This window comes from Tenrec ecaudatus, chromosome 13 (assembly GCF_050624435.1).
Source record: "Tenrec ecaudatus isolate mTenEca1 chromosome 13, mTenEca1.hap1, whole genome shotgun sequence".
Taxonomy (NCBI): Eukaryota; Metazoa; Chordata; class Mammalia; order Afrosoricida; family Tenrecidae; genus Tenrec; species Tenrec ecaudatus.
In genome coordinates this window covers 38,404,398-38,423,841 of record NC_134542.1, presented here as the reverse complement: position 1 = coordinate 38,423,841, position 19,444 = coordinate 38,404,398, and the positions used below count along the sequence as shown (strand labels likewise).

Here is a 19,444-nt window from a genome sequence, read left to right as displayed (position 1 = left end):
GCCCCAATCTCCTCTTGGGCCTGCCCTCCTCCTTGCAGCTGGTCCACCAGCAGGGAGTGTCCTTAGCAAATCGCTCAGTAGGACCCAGCAGCCAGGGTGAAGCCACCCGGGCTTTCCACAGCGTTCCACCACAGCCGCCAGCCAATTATCCGGGTACAATGTCGCATTCCAAGGAGTCAGATGAGCTTGTTTTCTTTGTGAATGGGAGAAAGGTAAGTGGTCAACAATGCCACTACTACATTCATATGGAGGATGGAGCCGTGACAGAAGCATTCTTTTAAATCTTTTATTAGTGTTTGCTTAAAAGATATTAGGTTCAAGCGACTAGCTTCCGGTGGGTGAGCTGCGAGTTTGCTCGGTGACCAGGGAATCCTTACATCACTCTGACATTTGCAGTTCTCTGAAGAGAGTAAAATAAGGGGGAGGAGGGAGGAGGGAGGGCCAGAGGAAGAGAATGAGAGAACATGTACTTGTGAAAGGAACTGAGATGATCAGAAGAAGGGTACGGGGACATGGATGTCCTCAGCCTCATTCTGTAGTTGCAGTAAGAATCGGGCATCGACTTCTCTTGATCTGGAACTCCTGCTTCTCTGCTTCCTCCCCGCCCCTCCCCTCTTCAGCTCTGTGTCCTCCAGCTTTTACCCTGCCACCACTTCCACATTCAGATTGACAAAATCAGAGCCTTCAACCATTGGATCCTTTGGAAAGCATTATAAATCTTTTGATCTTTAAATCATAAAACTCTCGCAGGAATGCAAGGGAGGCGGTACTGGAAAGCCAGGATCACTTTCACAGTCGGCTGACATGTTAATGCTTTTCTCCTTCAGGCAGCGACTCTTAAATCACTTAAAGGGAAGACCCAAGTTATTTTGCAGTCTGATGTTTGGCTTGAGTTCTTGTGATTTTAGCGAAGGCAAGCATCACACGTGGAATGTTCTCTGGGCTTTCCACCGCCCTGGACACCGCACTTGAAGTGCCTCCCAAGCTCCAGTCTCCAGCCCCACTGGCAGAGAGCAGGCAGTCAGAGCGGAGACAGAGCATAGGACTGACCGTGTGCTACACAGCCCACACAGAGCCTCGGTGCACTTATGTAACATGGCCACCCAGCAGGGTAGTGATTTTCTTCTTGGTTTTCTCCTGCCGCCTCCCCGAGTTTGTACTCTTTCTCCTGTGCCATCTTCCCTCTCTCAAGAAGCTGACAAATCCAGTAGAATCCCATCACTAAAGGGAATGACGTGTGCTCAGTATGAAGGCTTCACCCCGGGTGCAGATGGATCTAACGCTGTCAAGGCCTTGTTTACACAACGTTTCCAATTTAAGCAAGGAACAAAGAGTCTGTTTTGAGGGTCAACTCTCCCTTCCTCTCTGTCAAGGATGTTCACTCGTAATAGAAACTGTTTACAGTCATTCAATATTTTGTAACCTTTTCATATTTCCCCTCAAGCCAATCTTGGGTTAGAATGCAAATTCTTGTTGGTTAGCTTCGGAAGCAACGCCAAAGATTTGTGCTCCTGAAGTACAGCCAAATGCAACAGGGTGCTAAGCCAAGAGAGATGTCTGATAGGGCTAGGCAAACAAGGTCAATCTCATTCTAGACGATTGTTATTGCTCAGAAACAAGGGGCGGAAGAATGTGGCCTTGATCTACACAATAATTTCTTCTACACAGGTCATCGAGCGGAATCCAGACCCTGAAATGAACTTACTGTTCTACCTGAGGAAAAAACATATCCTTTTGTTCATCTGGGAAAGGAAATCAGACCAGAAGATAGAAACTTGGCGATGTGGGGGGTGGGGGGGGGCGGGGTAGGGAGGATTTTTGCTTGAAAAGAGTGAAGTCGGTGGCTTATCTTGCAAGTGGAGTGGGATATGGCATTTGTTCCTGAATTTAAGCCAGGAAAGTGCTCATCCCTGGTGCCCTGGTAATGCAGCGGGTTAAGTCTCAGGCTGCTAACTGCAAGGTCAGTGGTTCAAACCCACCAAATGTTCTGCGTAAAGATTTACAGTCTCAAAAACCTTAAGGAACTGTTCTACTCTGTCCGCTGGGGTCACCGTGAGCAACTCTTGATGGCAGTGGGTGTGGCTGTTTGGGGTTTTAACAATTGTCCCAAGTCTTATTTAAAATCTGGGTTTCCCATGCCCCATTCCTGGAGATCTTGATTTGCTCCAAGAAGCATTCATTTGCAAGGAGCCTCAACCTCTAAATCAGTATCCTGTGTAGCTGAGGCTCCTACCTTGGTCTCCAGAATCAGCTGCCCAGACAGCTGTGACCACATGGTCATGACCTGCTCAGCCCTTCCATGGAACTCATCAGTGGAATCTCTGGAGAGCCTGAGTTGTCCTCACTTGGTCAAGGTTGACCCCTAACGTGGGCAGGCCAGCCTGCCTCCTACAAGTCATTGGATTTTACTTCAAAACTTCAACCCCAGGGCAAAGATGGGCCTCTCTGAGAGGTGTCGCCAGTCACCACAGGGCCGACTCTGACCGACGGTGCCTCCAGGTGTGTCAGTGTAGGACCGCATTCCATAGACTCGTCATTTTGGTTTGTCTTCCCTCCGGCATTACTCTCATTTTATATTCTGACTTTCCCATTCCTCATTATTAACTTGTTTTCCTATCTACTTAATAGTCCCTCACCCAATGCTCCTATCTGGTGACCATGACATCTCTTTCTGGACTGTCAACCTTTTCTTCTTTGTTTTATTTTAACAAGAATGGCCTTATGTAATACTTGTCCTTTTGTGATGGACTAAATTCATTTAGCATAACGTCCTCCAAATTCATTCATGTTATGAGATGTCTTGCGTCTCATCGTTATTTTTGAAGAGAGTCTAACATTGTGTGTGTGTGTGTGTCCCACAGTTTAAGTGTCCATTCATCTGCTGGTAGGCGCTTAGGTCTACTCATGTCATGGCTCATATTGCTTGAAATAATTGCAAGATGGGAATAAAGCAAACCACAAAGTCCCTGAGCAGCCTCCCAGATAAACTTCAGGCAGGAGGGGCAGTTCCCAGAACCCCCGGGACTGGTGAGGAGATAGTCATAAAAGTCAATGGATAGACCTAGAATTATGTATGATTTTTCTTTTATTTTTGCTAGGTTTTTTTAACCTTTTTTATTCAATCTTTTGTTTTCTTTTTGTTTTGTCTCCATTGTTGTTTTGCCTAACTGTATGATAGGCATGGGAAGCAAGCTGAAAGAGAAAACAATGGGATTGATGATTCTGGAGGGACTTGGGGGAGGAGGTAGTGGGGGGAAAAATGGTGAGCAAACAATGCCATAGACAGGGGAACAACTAGGGAATTAAAAGCATCAACAAGGAGGATATAGAGATCCTGGTGGTGTTGGAGCAACAGCAATCTAGCTGACAGGAATTACTAAGGGCAAAAGAAAGAAAGGCATGATGGTGGGGCAGGAGGAAGGTAAAAGGAAACAGAAGAAAGATGTAGGAAGTAAAGCTATGGATAGAGGTATAAAGATAGGTGTGCACTTATGTAAATGTATTAATTCACAAACAGAGGTATTGGCCCATGTACATATACTTATATGGCAATACATTGAGGAAGTGGAGAGATTTTCAGTCTCTCCTCAAAACCCCCCTCAACTCAAGAACGCTGTTCTAACAACCTGGCATTCTGTGATGCTCACCCTCCCGGCACGATCACTGAAGACAAAATGGGTGAATAAGCAAATGTGGTGAAGAAAGCTGATGGTGCCCGCCTATCAAAAGACATAGCATCTGGGGACTTAAAGGCTTGAAGTTAAATAAGCAGCCAGTCAGCAAGGAAGCCACAAGCCCACATGGAAGAAGCACACCAACCTGTGCAATCATGCGGTGTTGATGGAATCAGGTAACAGGCATCAGAAGACCCAAAACAAAATGAGAAACCATATTATTGAAAATGAGGGAGGGTCAGAGCAGAGACCCAAAACCCATCTGTAGACAATAAGACATCCCCTCACAGAAGGATCACAAGGAAGGGATGAGTCAGCCACAGTGCAGTATAGCACTGATGAAACACACAATATTCCTCTGGTTCCTTGAGGCTTCCTCACTCCCCACTATCATGACCCCAGTCCTGCCTTTTAGTTCTGGCTAGACTGGAGCATGTGCACTGATACAGATAAGAGCTTACAACACACGGAATCCAGGTCAGATATATCCCTCAGACACAGAAATGGTAGTAGTAATACCAGGAGGAGATGGAGAAGGTAGAGGGGAGAAGACGGGAGGAAGGGGGAACGGATAGCAATAATCCATGCATAACCCTCCCCCCAGGGGGATGAACAACAGAAACATGGGGGAAGGGAGACAGTGGTCAGTGTAAGATATGAAAATAATAATAATTTATAATTTATCAAGGAGTCATGGGGGGTTGAAGAGGAGCTACCAAGGGCTCAAATAGAAAGTAAATGTTTAGGAAATGATGATGGCCACATAGGTACAAATAGGCTTGATATAGTTCATGTATGGATTGTTGTAAGAGCTGTAAGAGCGTGCAATAAAATTATCTTTAAAAAACAGAAAGAAAGAGTAGCTGAGCCATGTTGTCTTTAAATTTCTAATTTTTAAAGCAAATTTAGCCCCATTTTCCACTGTGGTCCTGCCATTGTCCATTCTCACTCGCACGGGATGTAAGTGCCCAGCCTCCAGAGGACTTCACCAAGAGGCATCATTTTCTCTTTTTCGATTAAGATCATTATTGTCAGGGTGAGATGGTACCTCAGGTGCTTTTGACTTGCATCTCTCTGGTGGCTAATGGTCACAAGCATCTCTTCATGTTTGTTAGCTGCTTGTCTACTTTGGTGACGTATCTCTTTGTCAATTTTCAGTGAGACTGCCTTTTTGTTGCTGAAGTGTTGATGTTTTCTGTCTGGTTGAGAAAGCAGACTCTCCTCCGTCTGATATGTCCTCATCCAACACTGGGTCCTCATCTGAAAGCTTTCTTTTACTTTCCAGAGGGGTGGAAGGATGTAATTTAAGAAGGTCCCATTTATCGAATTCATCTTCTGCTATTTATGTATTCTGTTTTGTATCTCTTCCTATCAACGCTGTATATTAGGGTCCCGAGCACAGTCTCTCTCTCTCTCTCTCTCTCTTTCTCTCTCTGTCTGTCTTTCATGATCTTTTGGAGTTTTACATTTAGTCCTGGGTCCATCTCGAGCTAGGTTTTGGGTGTGCTCCAATGGTTGGTTTTTCAGAAGTTGGTCACCAGGTCTTTTTCAAAAGTGTCTAGACCCAAATCAAACTCACTGTCACCCATTGATTCTGGCAACCCTATAGGACAGGGGAGTCTTGGCCTTGTGGGTTTCTGAGACTGTAACTCTTTACAAGAGTAGCAAGCCATGTCTATCGCCCAAGGATCAACGGGTGGTTTTGAACTGCTGACCTTACAGGTGTCAGCCCAACACATAATCCTTATACCACGAGAGCTCCTTAAGGTGTCTATAGAGATACTCCAATCTTCAACCTTTCAGTTAGCAAGCCAACATCCTAACCATTTGCACTAACAGGGCAGGTTAGGGACCAAAGAACACACCTACCCCTCATCCACCTGGCATCAAGAAAAGGACTCTGAGAGTCATGAATGTTTGCTTTGCTTTAATACACACTCCCCCGACATGTGTCAAAATAGCCCTTAGGAGCTACATGGACAATACCCTACTTGTGGACTTTTCCACTTTGGCATTTTCACATTCATACAACTGGACAAATTAGTCACAACAGCATTGGGGTATATCCCACAACCACCCAGACCACCAGTTGCAACTCACCAACTCTCTTGCACCCATCAGTAATTTAAGAATGAGTCCAGGCATCCTGAGTCAAGTCACTGTAGATTTCATCTTTAAGACAAACATTCAAAGGTGTATTATCATTTTTCCTAATCCTTCTGCATTTTCTAGTTTAAAGAGTTGGAATTGTGGCAGCTCCATTAGGTTGGAAATTTCACCTTCTTAATGACGTGGCGGCTTGTGCATGCTTCCCTCTTCTCCGGCGTCGTGATGGCTACTTGGAGGCCAGGGATACTGTGGGAAGACAGAGAGGGGAGGGACAGGACACTGAGGAGGGGCGGAGGCAAGATGGGTGTGGCCAAAAAAAGAGAACCACATTTGTGGAGGGTCTAATGAGATATTGTTGATTTCATTTGTTGACATGGCCTATATAAGCGTGTACGGTAATGATGGCAACAAATGTACAAATGGATGCTTGACATAATGGATGGATATATGGATTGTGGTAAGAGTTGTATGAGCCCCCAATAAAATGATTAAAAAAAAACAAAGACAAGAAATGAAACAAAAATTAGAACACCACCCACCCCCCCGATTCCTTTCCCTTTGGATCTAAACATTGGTCTGAGTGGCTTAAAATAGAGAAAGAAGAAGAAGGAAAGGCAATGGACTGGAGTCTTCAGCAACAACCGAGTTTATTTCAAACATGTAGGGGTCGGGGTGGGGCGGGAAGAGTTGCAGCTTGGGAACCCCCAGATGAGATCCCCAGTGGGTGGAGTTGACTCCAGGCAATGGGTTTGTTTTATTTTGTCGGGGGTGGGGGTGGGGTGAGGAGGACACGGAAGCAGCATTCAACCTCACTACGTATCCCAGGTGTCTCAAGAAGGATGGCACCTCTCCTGAAAATGAACTCACTCTCCCCATGTGTGAACAGTTAAGGATGAGCAGGTTCAAGTTCCTCTATTCTCCTTAACTGTGGCCCCTCCAGTTGGACTCACAGGGACCAAGGATGGCTGTGGAGGAGGAGACTGTGGCGCCTGCACAGTGATGATCTCAAGATATGATGCCATCGCTAAAAAAATCCGGTATCCTTCCTCCAAGCCCAGCATCTGTAACTCCATCCTTCATCTCCCACGAGATTGTACTTTTGCTGGTACCCCACTCAGCAAAGGAAGCTGAGCTGAGACAACAATAAACAATTCTCTAGATTGACAAGGAAGAAAATGCACCAGTGGTAGTAATAGTACACTAACGGGTGTTTTTAAAACGGAATCTTTGTAAGTCAACTAGTTCAGGAGAGGTTTGCTGTGCAGGTTTTGGTTGGCAGATACATAATTGCTCTTAGTATCTGTGGCTCCAGGGGAGTTTTGTCATTTAACTAAGTCCCTAGGGCCTGAGCCCCAGGTCCCTCTTTAAAGCCCAGATTCTCCCTGGTAGGCAATCTCCCAGGGACACATCTAAAAGCCTGCTACCCTACCCTTCCTAAGAATTCTCCCGACAGATGGTCACATTCCCAACCAAAGTCAACTTCTCCCCCACCCCTCTTGAGAGATCCCCATCCCCTCTTGAGAGATACACTAAGGGCATTCAGTAGGCTGAATATTGGAGGAAACATCCAATTGTCCTGACTTGTCATCAAACCAGTCAACTCTTCCTGCCACTTGTTAGCTGCCCTTGAGTAGGCTGCTACTCCTGGAGACCCCATGCTTACCAGGAGGAAATGCTGCCAGGCCCTGCCATCCACTGTTGAGATCTGTACGGTTTTGGCTGAGCGATTTTCATAAGTGGATACTTGAGCCAAACTACTTCCAGGTCATCTTCGTCTGAAAGCTCCCCTGGAGCCTGTCCACATCATAGCAATATGTAGGTCTCCACTGAGAGATTGAGTGGCTGGGCATGAAGGGCATTGGTTGGAAATGGAACCCAATCAAAGCTAGAATTGTACCACTGAGTTATCCAAACATGGATCTTACACACTGGTGACATTATTGACTGACTTGCCTTTCAGGCAGTGTCATTTAACTTCTTCCCCCTGTCTGCCCGGCTTCTTATCAGATCACAGGTGATAAGGATACTAACCTTATTATTGGACCAGCCATCCCAACTGACAAGCTGGAAAAAGGAACAAGTGAAGAGAGACTAAACAGAAGACTTTGTTATTCCTGGCATATTTTCATAAAAATGATTTTCTTAATTCCAAGTAACAGAACGTTCATTTTTAGAAAGCCAGCTTAAATTCAAATTAATTGATGTGATGGTCTAGCTATAATGTGCATGCAATTAATTATATTCACGTCAAAGTAATTATGACACTAATCATCTAAATACTATGTTTTCCCTTTTCTGTTTCTGCAAAACACTCCTGTTGCTGTTCCAATCTTTTTCCGCTTCATTTTGTACAAACTCTGAAGTCATTTCTCCGTCACTGCCTGCCTGGTGCCCATCTGCTCTCTCTACGGGGCCGCCATCACCACCGTGGAGGGTGTTGGAAGCACCAAAACCAAGATTCACCCCGTACAGGTGAGAGCACGTCCTAACAAGTTTTGGACAAACACATCCTTAGGTGACTTGGGCAGCGGTCCAGGCCAGAGCTTAGCAGAGTGTTCCAAAACAAAGCTGGATGGCATCGCTGCTAGGAATGGTATCCTTGTCCAATTTTCCTTTGACTTCTGTGGTTTTCTTTCTGGTTATTCGAAGCTTCTGTTTCCATAAAAAATGGGGGTGGAGTGCTGAGGAAGAAGTGGCCCACAGCGTGGGGCACTTCAGACCCTCTCATTGTTTCATGGAGGTCTCTGTCCAGGGAGGGAACATTCACTGGTACCTTGATTTCCATGGAAAATGGAGGGAAACAAGCTCGCATATTCTGTATCTGGTTTGTGTGAATAACCATGTGACTAATTCTAGCTTGAAGAATCCATGTATTTTCATTTGTTATTTGTTGCCCATCAAGTCTTCATTCAAGTTCATGGCTGTTTCCTCTCTTTCTTTTAGCTGATTAACTCACAGCTAATTTATAAACTTGTTGAGGGTGATATGATTATGTCTTACTTACTTTAAAAATATCTCCCCACCCTGCCACGAGTTGATGCTCCGTAAACGTTGCTGGCAGATCACTGAGCCAAAAGGCAGAGGGGAACGAGCAGCACCACCTGCTTGTCCTCTGTCCCCAGCCGGCCCCCTGGTTCCCCCAGAGGACGCCAGCTGCCTCTGTGGGTCTGGGGACCAAGTAAGTGTGTGCTGGCTTATAAAAAATGCATGTGCTAAAGCATCTTTAGTGAAATGCCCCAAAGAAACAGAACACCCCGTACCCTCAAAGATCAGATTAAGACATGAAAGGTGGAAACGCTGACGCTTTCTCCATGGACTGGGGTCCTTATAAGAAATCCTCTATACATCTTTGCTCCCTTCTTTTTTGCCGACTGAAGGCAAACTGAGGGAAATGACAAAATGAAACTAAGTCATGTCCATTTCTGTGGTCTCAATTATATCCAAATTGTGCCCTTGGAGTGATGTGATGGACGGACACAGAGGATTCCTTCTCCCAGTGACCTCCATGGAACCTCTGTCCAGAACATGTACCTTGCCACCTGGAACCTGCATCCACCATTCGGTGCGCCCATCAGAAGCTTCCGTTTGGTGTGAGAGCCTCTGACTGCTCAGCCCATTAGCTTCCACTCTGTCAGACGCCTGTGTTCTCTTCTTCCAGGAGAGGATTGCTAAAGGCCACGGCACCCAGTGTGGGTTCTGCACCCCAGGAATGGTGATGAGCATCTATACTCTCCTGAGGAACCACCCAGAGCCCTCCCCAGAGCAGTTAATGGAAACTCTAGGTGGTAAGTCCCCAATCCACCCCCTAGTGCTCTAGTAAAGGGCATGTAAACTTCACTCCATCTTCAGCCTTGACCTAGAAAGAAGAGCAGAGATGCTAGAGAATGTCCCTCCAGAGGGCTTGCCACTTGAAGGCCACCCTCTGCGTGACATGAGCAAGCAGTGCACACCCCTCTTTAGCAGGGAAAAGGAGCCCTGGTGGCGAAGTGGGTTATACACTGACCTGCTAACCAGAGGTCAGTGGTTCAAACTCCCCTACACTCCACAAGCAGAAAGAGGAGGCTGTCTGCTTCCGTAACGATTTAAAAGTCTAGGGGACCCAAAGAGGCCATCCTGCTCTGTCCTGTAAGGTCCCTGTGAGTCAGAATGGACTCAAGGACAGTGGATTTCATTAGTCAGAAGGGAAACTAAGGCAGTCAGCCTGAAAATACAGACTTTTCATGTGATTATTACATTCTTGGCATCATTTCAAGTGTTGAAAGTACTTTTTGAGTAATATCTATTTAGAAGCAGCCCCTGGGTGGGCATCTGATGCAATTGCAGGGCTATTGGAATGATGTTTGGAAACAGGGCTTAAAGATTAAAGCTCTAAGCTTTAATCATGTGCTCAGAGCTAGTCAAAAGAAAGAATGACCTTTGGGTGTTGTTGGTTTTTTTTTTTGGTTGTTGTTGTTTGTGGCCTGTTGCCATCACTCTTTTTAAAAGTAGAATTAGTACTTATGAAATCATAGACTCAAGAACGAAGAGAAAAATCACCTCTGACTCATCAGTTTGCACTCCACTGAAACACCCGGGCATTGTTGGAAAGCTCATTCCCCATGCGTCCTTTTTGAAGCTTATTATCCTTATGAAATTTCATATCTACACTCGACCCTGTGAAGATACTTTCTCCTCTCAACTCGATTATCTGCAAACATGATAAGCATTGCCTTCTGCCGCTACACAAATCGTTAATTAAAATATCGAACAAAATAAGCGAAGGGGAGCACTATAAATCATTAAAAGACAATCAACTCTGGATTCCTCCGTTCAGTCAAGTGTAAGGGCACATCCTTCTTCAGCCTCACAGAGCCACGTCGCTGCAGAGGGAGCTTACGCCAGAACAGGCACCATCGAGTCATTTTCCACTCAGGGAGACCCAATCACCAGGACTTTCTTCTGAGGGGTTCCTGGGTAGAGAGATTGAAGCAGCCAACCTTTCAGTCAGTAGCAGGGTACTTCTGTGCTAATCCAACCCAGGCCTCAGAAAGAAGAAACCGCAAAAAACCTTTCGAAATCTCCACATAGTGTGTCTCTGACACGGATCGAATCCTCGGTCTAGAAATCGTATGTCAAAAGGAACTGAGTCTAGTTTTCTTGGGCCCCAAACTCCTCTTAGGAAGCACGTCTCCAGACTCTCTAGTCAATCATTCACTCTGATATGGATCCTGAAATCTACCCCCAAGCGAAGTCGCTTTCGCCCAGAGTCACCTTGTTGGAAACTAGGATCAGTAGTTGTCTGCATTCAGTGTTCTTATCCAGTGATCCTCATACGTTACTGACAAGGGTTTCATGGCATCACCTACAATTCATCTCAAGATCGCTCGGCATCATCCACCTTGACCTGACACACTTGGACACATTGAAAGAGCCTACAGGGACGTATAAAATCACTGCAGATCTTGGACATCGAGTCTTTATATCAGTGCTTTTCTGATACATTTAGTTCAGCGAGCAGTCTCTTTGGTGAGAAATATGGATGTAGGAATCAGAACCTGGGAACCTGCCTTCTCTTTGATGTTGCTGCAACCGCTCCATCTCCACCGAGGAGTGTGTCTGTCTTTCCCTAATACCTTTGGTTGCTGGTGATGTTTTCCATAAAATACGCCTCAGGCGAGTGTGTCTGTGGAGTGGTTTGCACACTTCTTGCTCTCGTCTTCAGTTGGGTCTCATCATTTTCATCAGATGCTCAAGTAAGTCCCTTCTTTGAGCTCAGCAGAGCGTGCTCTCATTACCGTGCCAGTGCCCCTCCACCCTCGCCCCGCCCCTCATCACCTTCTCGTCTCCCAGGATCATTTCTGAGCACGGCCTGTGCCTCTCGATGCTGGCTTTCTTTGTCACAGTTTCTGCTCACTAGGAGAAGGCCCCCATAGCTCTGGACATTCTGAGACTGGCATTCAATCAGCCATGGAGAACAATGGTCAGCATTCTCCTCTCCATGTCATGAACCCAAAATATTCTCGCCAATATTCTATCACCTTTATATCACCACCTTTGTGGTTCACCTGACAGCCATGTCCTTCACCAATGGCCCCAATGGGTAATGTGATGAACACCCTCAGTTGCTAACTCAAAGGGTGAAGATTTGAGCCCACCCGAGGTGCCTTGGAACAAAGGCCTGGTTATCAGCTTCTGACAACTCAGCCAGTGAGACCCCTTGGAGCAGAGTTCTACTCTGACATCCGGGATCACCAGGGGTTAGAATTGACTTCACAACAACTTTTTCTCCCTCTTCACCCTTTTCTTCTTCTTTCCACGAATCTGGGTAATTGAAGAATCTCTTCTAAGCTATGGGAGAAAGATGGGCTTTTATAAAACTCCTCCAAACAGTCACCACCTCAGAAACTGACAGGTGCAGTCTACCCTGTCTTGCAGGGTCAAGTTGGCATGGACTTGATGGCAGGGAGTTTGGTTTGATTTTTTCCAAGCGATAGCCACCCTTTGCCCTGAGTTTAGAATTGGCTTCAGAGAGGCCCCTTGTTCTCTGTTTGGACCAAAGACTTGTCCAACAACACCCTCCCCTGACAGTGAGGAGGATTTGGGTTCAACTGCTAGGTGAGGCGAGAGTGCGAGAGGGTCCCACACTAGTGGCTGCAGGTGATGCCGACAGGAGACATCAGAGGAAGCCGGGAGCCAAATCAGACTCCGTGTTCAAAAAGCCAGAAGCCGGCGTCTCCCTTTCAGTCCCACATTGAGGGGACTAAGGCAGATATCACAAGTCTAAAAGAACCAAGTGTCTGCTCACCCTCGGATGCTCTCTCCACATGCCCTTCCTGGGAGCAGTATGGGTTTCCATCCCACAAAGCACACCGTGCCGGGTAGAACAGCGGGTCGATGAAAAGGAGGACTCTCAACGCGATGGGTTGACACAGTGGGCTTCCACAAGGGCTTCGTAGCAACAGCAATTGTGAGGCTGACTCGGGCCCTGCAGTGTTCGGTTCTGTTTTACATGGTCACTATGAGTTGGGGACAACTTGATGGCACTTAATGACATAGCAGTAACAACATATATTTGATCATCTGTGGCCTCCTACCTCCTCTGTGAGATATGTATACATATGTGTATATATGTATTTTACACTGCCGGGTTCCTTCTAGGTTTTGATATTACCTGTTGGACAGTGAAGATGAGGTGCATCTTTCATCTTTATTGTCTACAGATACCCAAGTCATGGTATTTCCCATTATGTCACATGCACATGAAAGTTGGACATTAAATAAAGAAGACGGAAGAAGAATCAATGCATTTGAATTGTGGTGCTGGAGAAGAATATTGAAAGTGCCATGAACTGCTATAAGGACAAATAAATCTGTCTTGAAAAAAGGACGGCCAAGCATGCTTCTTAGAGGCCAGGATGGCAAGACGTCATCTCACATACTTTGAACATGTTGTCAGGATAGACCAGTCCCTGCACTTTACGTCATGCTTGTAAAGTGGAGGGGCAGTGAAAACGTGGAAGGTTCTAGATGAGATGGACTGACACACTGGCCGCCTCGATGGACACAAACTTCAGAACGATTGTGAGGCTGGCACAGGACCATGCAGTATCGTGTTTAGTTGTACGTTGGGTTGCTATGGGTCAGAACCAACTCAATGACACCTAACAACATTAGACAACGTGGGCATCATTGTCCCAGCATAGCAACTACTCCTTCCCTAGCACCCCCACTCTGTGCAGGGCTATCTGGACACCCCGCCACACAGACACACACTCCAATAACCACTTTTGTTGAGTACTTTGTATGTCGCAGGCTTTGTTCCATAGTAGGCATGACAAGTGCCAAGGTCAGTTCAATGATGACATCACTGTCCTGATGAAAGCACTGAGGTACAAAGTAGTTGAGTATCTTGCCCACGTTTACATAGGGAGGAGCTGGCTGGCTCGGGATTGGAACCCGGGTCATCTGTTTGAAAAGGAGCCCTGGCAGAACGGTGGCTACGCCCTTGGCTGCTAGTCAGCAAGCCAGTGGGTCAACCTCCCTGGAGATTCTGGGGTAAAAAGATGTGGTAGCGCTGCCATGAACTATGATATGCTGAAGTAGCTGCCAAGTCTTCCTCCCTCGTCCACCTTAGTCTGGAAGCTCCGCCGAAACCTCTCCAGCATCATGGCAACACATCAGTCTTCATGGACAGAAAGAGTTGAAAACAAAGCTGGGTCTTGCATGTGGAAAATGAGAATACCATGAGTGGACCATGGAAGACTTGGCGCACCAGCGTTTGCACCAGTTCCCTGAGCCCTGTTTGCCATAGAGCAGTGCAGAGAGGACCTTACGGGAAGCGAATGCTGAGTTTAGGGAACTCAAATCTGCACCCCGGTCGGTCAGTAATCCCTCCTGACCTGTGCTCTGGGCAGTCGTGTGTGGAGGGAGCCATAGCTTCTATCTTGCAAGGCTGCCCACTACATAAGGCCTTGCAGGAAATAGCGTCTACCGCCAAGGCAGCCAGTGACTCTGCTCACCAAATGTCCACCTCTTGGACCTGTCACTTGTACCCACTGTCTGAGTTTCCTCCGCGCCTCGTCCTTTCTGTTCATTGCTTCCTGCTCTGTCCCCTTCTCCAGAAAGCAGCCCCAGAACTATGTCTTTGGACGCATTAGCTCAATCTAGAAAGCACTACTGGTTCGGAACATGATGGTGGGAGGCACGTGAAGGAATGAGGTCTTGGCTTGAACAGAGGAGATGTGTCAAGCACAGGGAAACGGAGTGGCCTTCGTGTTGAGTCGCTGTTTGTGTCTCCCATCCAGGTAACTTGTGCCGCTGTACTGGCTACAGACCCATAGCGGAGAGCGCGAGCAGCTTCAGTCCTGTGAGTCTGAGAAATCCCGCGGGCCCGCTTCTCCCGGACTCAACTGCAAGGCCTGGCACCCGTCACCAGGAATTGCTTTTCAAGGAAAACACAATATTGTGCTTCCGAGGCACAGCGGTTTGCCAGTTCGCCCATCTCAGGAGGGTGACTAGATATTTTCCTTAGAAATGCAGACAGGAAGCCCCTTAGCGGCTCTTTCGGAGGCGATGGCTATCAAGGAGCATATTCTACGTGGAAACAGATGAGGCCATTTGCCTCACATCTAGCGTTGGGAGAGATGAGTCCATTTCTCACACTGCATCGCAGCAGTGCGTCAGGCTGAGTCATAGCCAGAGTGAGGCATTCTGTGAGACTGCTGGTCACTTTGTCTCCAGATATGGTTCCATCTCTGATTAGTACTAATAGGACCCGAGGCAGACAGGAGAGCTGTGTTCATGCTTCACGGTCTCTACAAACCCTAGCAGACACACACACACACACACACACACACACACACACGCGCGCACACACACACACCAGGGAAGCCTCGATAACTTGAAAGCCAGTTGTTTTCTGGAGAACTAACTTCCGACTCACCGTCACCCGTGAGAGAGTCCCCTTTTGTCAGCTTTCATCTTTAGCGGGCAGACTGTCCGCTCTTTTGTCCTCAGAGCTGTTGGGTGGGTTTGAGTTGCCAGCCTTCCTTCCATCCAGGCATTTATGTTATTGAATCTAGGCAACGTCCATCATTGACAGTATTTCATTTTCAGTTGCCTCCTGGATTTAAAGAGTCTTGAATCAATTTAATTAGCGGGAGCCCTGAGTTCAGGAGAAAGAGCAGGTTTTCTACTCCCGTAAAGAGTGAACAGTGGCAGAGACATGTAAGGGCCACTCTGCTCCATCCTACCGGGTCACTGTGCGTAAGAATTGACTCGATGACGGTGTGTCTGGGTTTTGGTGAGAGGAATGGGTCAATGAAACAAAGTATGTGCACCAGACTCCCCGATTGAAGCGGTTGGTAAATTCAAAGGAACCCCTCAGTGGAACTCAGGCCAGAAGGACATGTTTCTAATTTAGGAGACTCTAGGGCTGCCAGGGAAGAGAAAGATGAGGCTTTCTGCTCCTGTGGAGATGCTAGCCTCAGAAACGCCACGGGGTCGTGCTACTCTGACACTGTGGTTCTGGTTGGAATCAGCTCCATGGCGGTGAGTTTAGGGATGCCAGGGAACTCTGGTGGCACGATGGTTAAACCACTTACCTTCTACCAGCAATGCCAGTGGCTCGAACCGGGCATCACTCCGAGGGAGAATGATGTAGTGTCTGTATAGAACACACCCATGGAAACCCATGGGGCAGGTATGCTCAGCTCTGGAAGGTGTGTGTCAGTTGGAGTCCACTGGGAAGTCAAAGATCAGTTTGGTTTGGTTTGAAAGGGGTGCCAGGCCTCCCTTGGGCGCCTGCTTCTCACCCCTCCCTGTGGGGGGCCTTGATTCTTCTTCGGTTGATTCTCTTAATACATATGTAGCTCTCGGAACAATGTCAGGAGAGTGATGGACAATCCAGAAATTATGGTTATTATTAATAACCACAGAATTCCATTGTCAGACTGCCTAGCTTCAATTTCTGAGCCTGTTCCTTTCTAAATAATTTAGAAAAATGTCTTAAACTTTCTAAACCTCTGTTTTCTTAACTCTAGAGGTTGTGATGGCAAGAACATGCCTGTAAGTTACAAAAATCAGACCAAGCACATATCAAGTCCACTACAAAATTTCTATTGCAGTTACTTTGATAAGAATTGTATGAGCCCCCAATCAAATTATTAAAAAGAAAGAAAGAACCACAAGCAACATTACATTTCCTTAATTTCATGTTTAATTGACAAATAATTATTTTTACAGTTCAATTATTCATTCATTCATTCACTCTGAGTCTTGTTCAAAGATAAAGCACAAATTGTTATTAGGAAACTCTAGTAATAAATAGTATGTTTTGGAACTCCAAAAAGAAAAGAAAGAAAGAAAGAAAGACTACTACTGTTAGTATTGGTGTACGCAAAAGCTACCAGATTTTTGGACCTTTACGTCCCTGCTTTCTTCTTTAGAGCTCATCTTGCTGCCAAATGAACAGGGACGGGAAATGTTGTTTGAATCAAAAAGAACGTGAACATGAGAACAAAGCTAATGTAAGTCTCTGGGGCTCCTTCACAGCTTCCTGTCCGGTTTCAGTGTAGCCCACTGCACTGACCAGGCTTGGGTGGGATGCAGAGGGGCTTTTGAAAGTTTTCAGAACAATTATTCCTTTCCGTTTCCTTCCATGGACTCTCAACCACTGCAAACGCAAGCTTTCCTGAAAAGAAGGGATCCTGTGTGCTTGGGCTGCAAGTCGTGAGTCAAAGATGGCCCCAGCATGGTGCCATCAGCTTTGGCCGGAGAAGACCCAGCTCAAGCCGCAGTCCTGTCACGTCCAGCCCAACCACAACTTCTTCTAGGACACAAATATTACTTCAAGAGGTTGTTGGAAAGATTAATTATACGTGCAGATGAAGCCCTGAACGCAGTGACTAGCACATAACAGTTGCTTAGTAAACACTAGTTGTTGGGCTATTGTGCCCCCTCTAGTAACTGATATTTGGAATTTCCCTTAAAACTGATCTGGGTAAAAGATAGCTCACAAAGGGAATAGGAATGATAGTGTTCTATCGCCTACAAGTCTCTAGTCAAGAGGATCTACTTGGTTTCTTTCTAAGGCCCCATGAATAACGTCCTTCTAAGTCTGTGCTTGAAGGTCAAGGATGGCTGCCTTCAGTGCGGAGTGTTTCTCAATGTAGAGAGCACTAAAATCCTCAGAACTAGACTGACAGATTGCATCATGACAAACGGAGAGAAGATTGAAGTTGTCAAGTATTCACTTTACTCGGATCCACAATAAACACTCATGGAAGCAGCAGTCAAAAATGAAATATCTTGCATTGGCCAAGATCTCTTTAAAGTCTTGAAGCTCAAGGACGTCGCTTTGAGGACTAAGGTGCGCCAGCCACAAGCCATGGTATTTTCAATCTCCTCATACACGGGTGAAAGTTGGACATGAAACAAGGAAGACTGAAGAACTGATGCATTTAAATGACAGCACCAGCGAAGAATATGGCAATGACCCTGAACTTCTGGAAGAACACACTCCCGTCTGTCTTGGAAGATGCACAAATAGAAGGCTCATTGGAAATGAGGATGTAGAGACTGCATCTGCCATACTTTGGACATGTTGTCAGGAGAGGCGAGTCCCTGACAAAGTACATCATGCTTGGTTCAGCAGAAGGGCAGCCAAAAGAGGGAGACCCTGGAAGGGGTGGATTGACCCAGTGGCTACACCAATCGGTTCAAACCAAACAGCTGTGAGGATGGCGGGGGACCAGGTAGTGTTTTATTCTGTCATGTGCAGGGCCGTTATGAACTGGAATCAACTCGACGCCACATAAGCGACAAACAAAATCTGTCTCTGCGGGCTATCTCCTCTCTTCTCCCCTTTCAAGAAGCTTCTGCAACCACGTGCTCTCTGATCTCCTGTGGAGCTTACCATTTGTATCGCTCTTTAAAAAAAAAAACCAACATTTAACTTCACCAGTGATAGCATTCTTGCCTTCCACGTATGAGACCTGGGTTCGATTCCATGTCAGTGCACCTCCTGCAAAGCGACTTCCTGTCTGGCAGGGGAGCCGTGTGCGTTACGATGATGCTGAACAGGTTTCAGCAACTTTCAAACCGAGACAGATAAGTGAGGAAGGCCTACTGCGCCCCTTCTGAAAATCAGCCAGTGAGAATGCGACGGATCGCCACGCTCTGGTCCACAACCAACCAATCACGGGATGGCGCAGGACTGAGCACCATTTCATTCCATCACAAGTGGAGTCACCCACAACTAGGGGGGTGTTCTAAGCAGCTGCGTCAGAACTTCCTTCTGGATCAGGCCCAGCTTTCTTCAGCCAGAGTGAAATTGAAGGGCTGGCCCACTTCTCGGTCCCTTGTCCCCCAGCACCTAGGCCAGGATCTTCCAACAGGAGAGACTCAATACTTGGTTAATGGGAGGGCAGTCATCCCCCTTTGACTTTGTGCTTACCAAAAATAGACTAAAATATGGACACATCTTTTTTTCTCAAGGTTTGTACCAAATTGTATGAAAAAGAAGAATTTCAACCCTTGGACCCAACTCAGGAATTTATATTTCCACCTGAACTGATGGTATGGTATCCTCTTTTCCTCCTGATTTATTTCTGTTTCTTTAATGCCATTGTGCATTCTTCTCCAGTTGTTTGTCCCTTGCTGTGTGGCCCTAGAGTATGTTTAAACACCTGTCACCTGGGGGAACTTGGGAGCCCCTTGACTTTGGTCTTTCATAGAAAGGAACTCCCCACCCAGTGAGTGCAGGCAGTGCCAGCAAGCACCCATTCTGGCAGACAAATGTATTTGTGGGAGTCCAAGGAAAATGCAGGGTGCAAGTCAAAACAGGAAAGGTAAATTACAAGTTCACCATCTAGTACAGCGGTTCTCTACCTGTGGGTTGCAACCCATGGTGGGTTGAATGACCCTTTCACAGGGGACACCTGATTCATAACAATAGCAAAATTACAGTTATGAAGTAACAACGAAAATAATGTTATGGTTGGGGGTCACCACAACATGAGGAACTGTATGAAAGGGTCATGACATTAGGAAGGTTGAGAATCACTGATATTACCTAAGAGCATGGCAGAAGCATAAAGCATTTCTCTGACTCCTTTGCTTTATTTTTAAAACTCGCTGTCCTAGACATCCCTTTCACTCACTTGTATTGTTTCACAAAACTT

The 19,444-nt window shown here is 46.4% G+C and overlaps 1 protein-coding gene across 1 annotated transcript in view; it reads left to right on the top strand.

Moving 5' to 3' along the window:
• Positions 1–50: 50 nt before the first annotated feature.
• LOC142423839 (aldehyde oxidase 3-like) overlaps positions 51–19,444 on the top strand; it is a 118,841-nt gene continuing 99,447 nt past the window's right edge. Inside the window, exons 1-8 of the mRNA XM_075528950.1 lie at positions 51–212; positions 1,669–1,726; positions 6,724–6,820; positions 8,147–8,255; positions 9,442–9,568; positions 14,567–14,628; positions 16,709–16,789; positions 18,759–18,839. Coding sequence (XP_075385065.1) covers positions 159–212; positions 1,669–1,726; positions 6,724–6,820; positions 8,147–8,255; positions 9,442–9,568; positions 14,567–14,628; positions 16,709–16,789; positions 18,759–18,839 — 669 coding nt within the window. The 5' untranslated portion in view covers positions 51–158. The remainder of the gene's footprint in view (positions 213–1,668; positions 1,727–6,723; positions 6,821–8,146; positions 8,256–9,441; positions 9,569–14,566; positions 14,629–16,708; positions 16,790–18,758; positions 18,840–19,444) is intronic.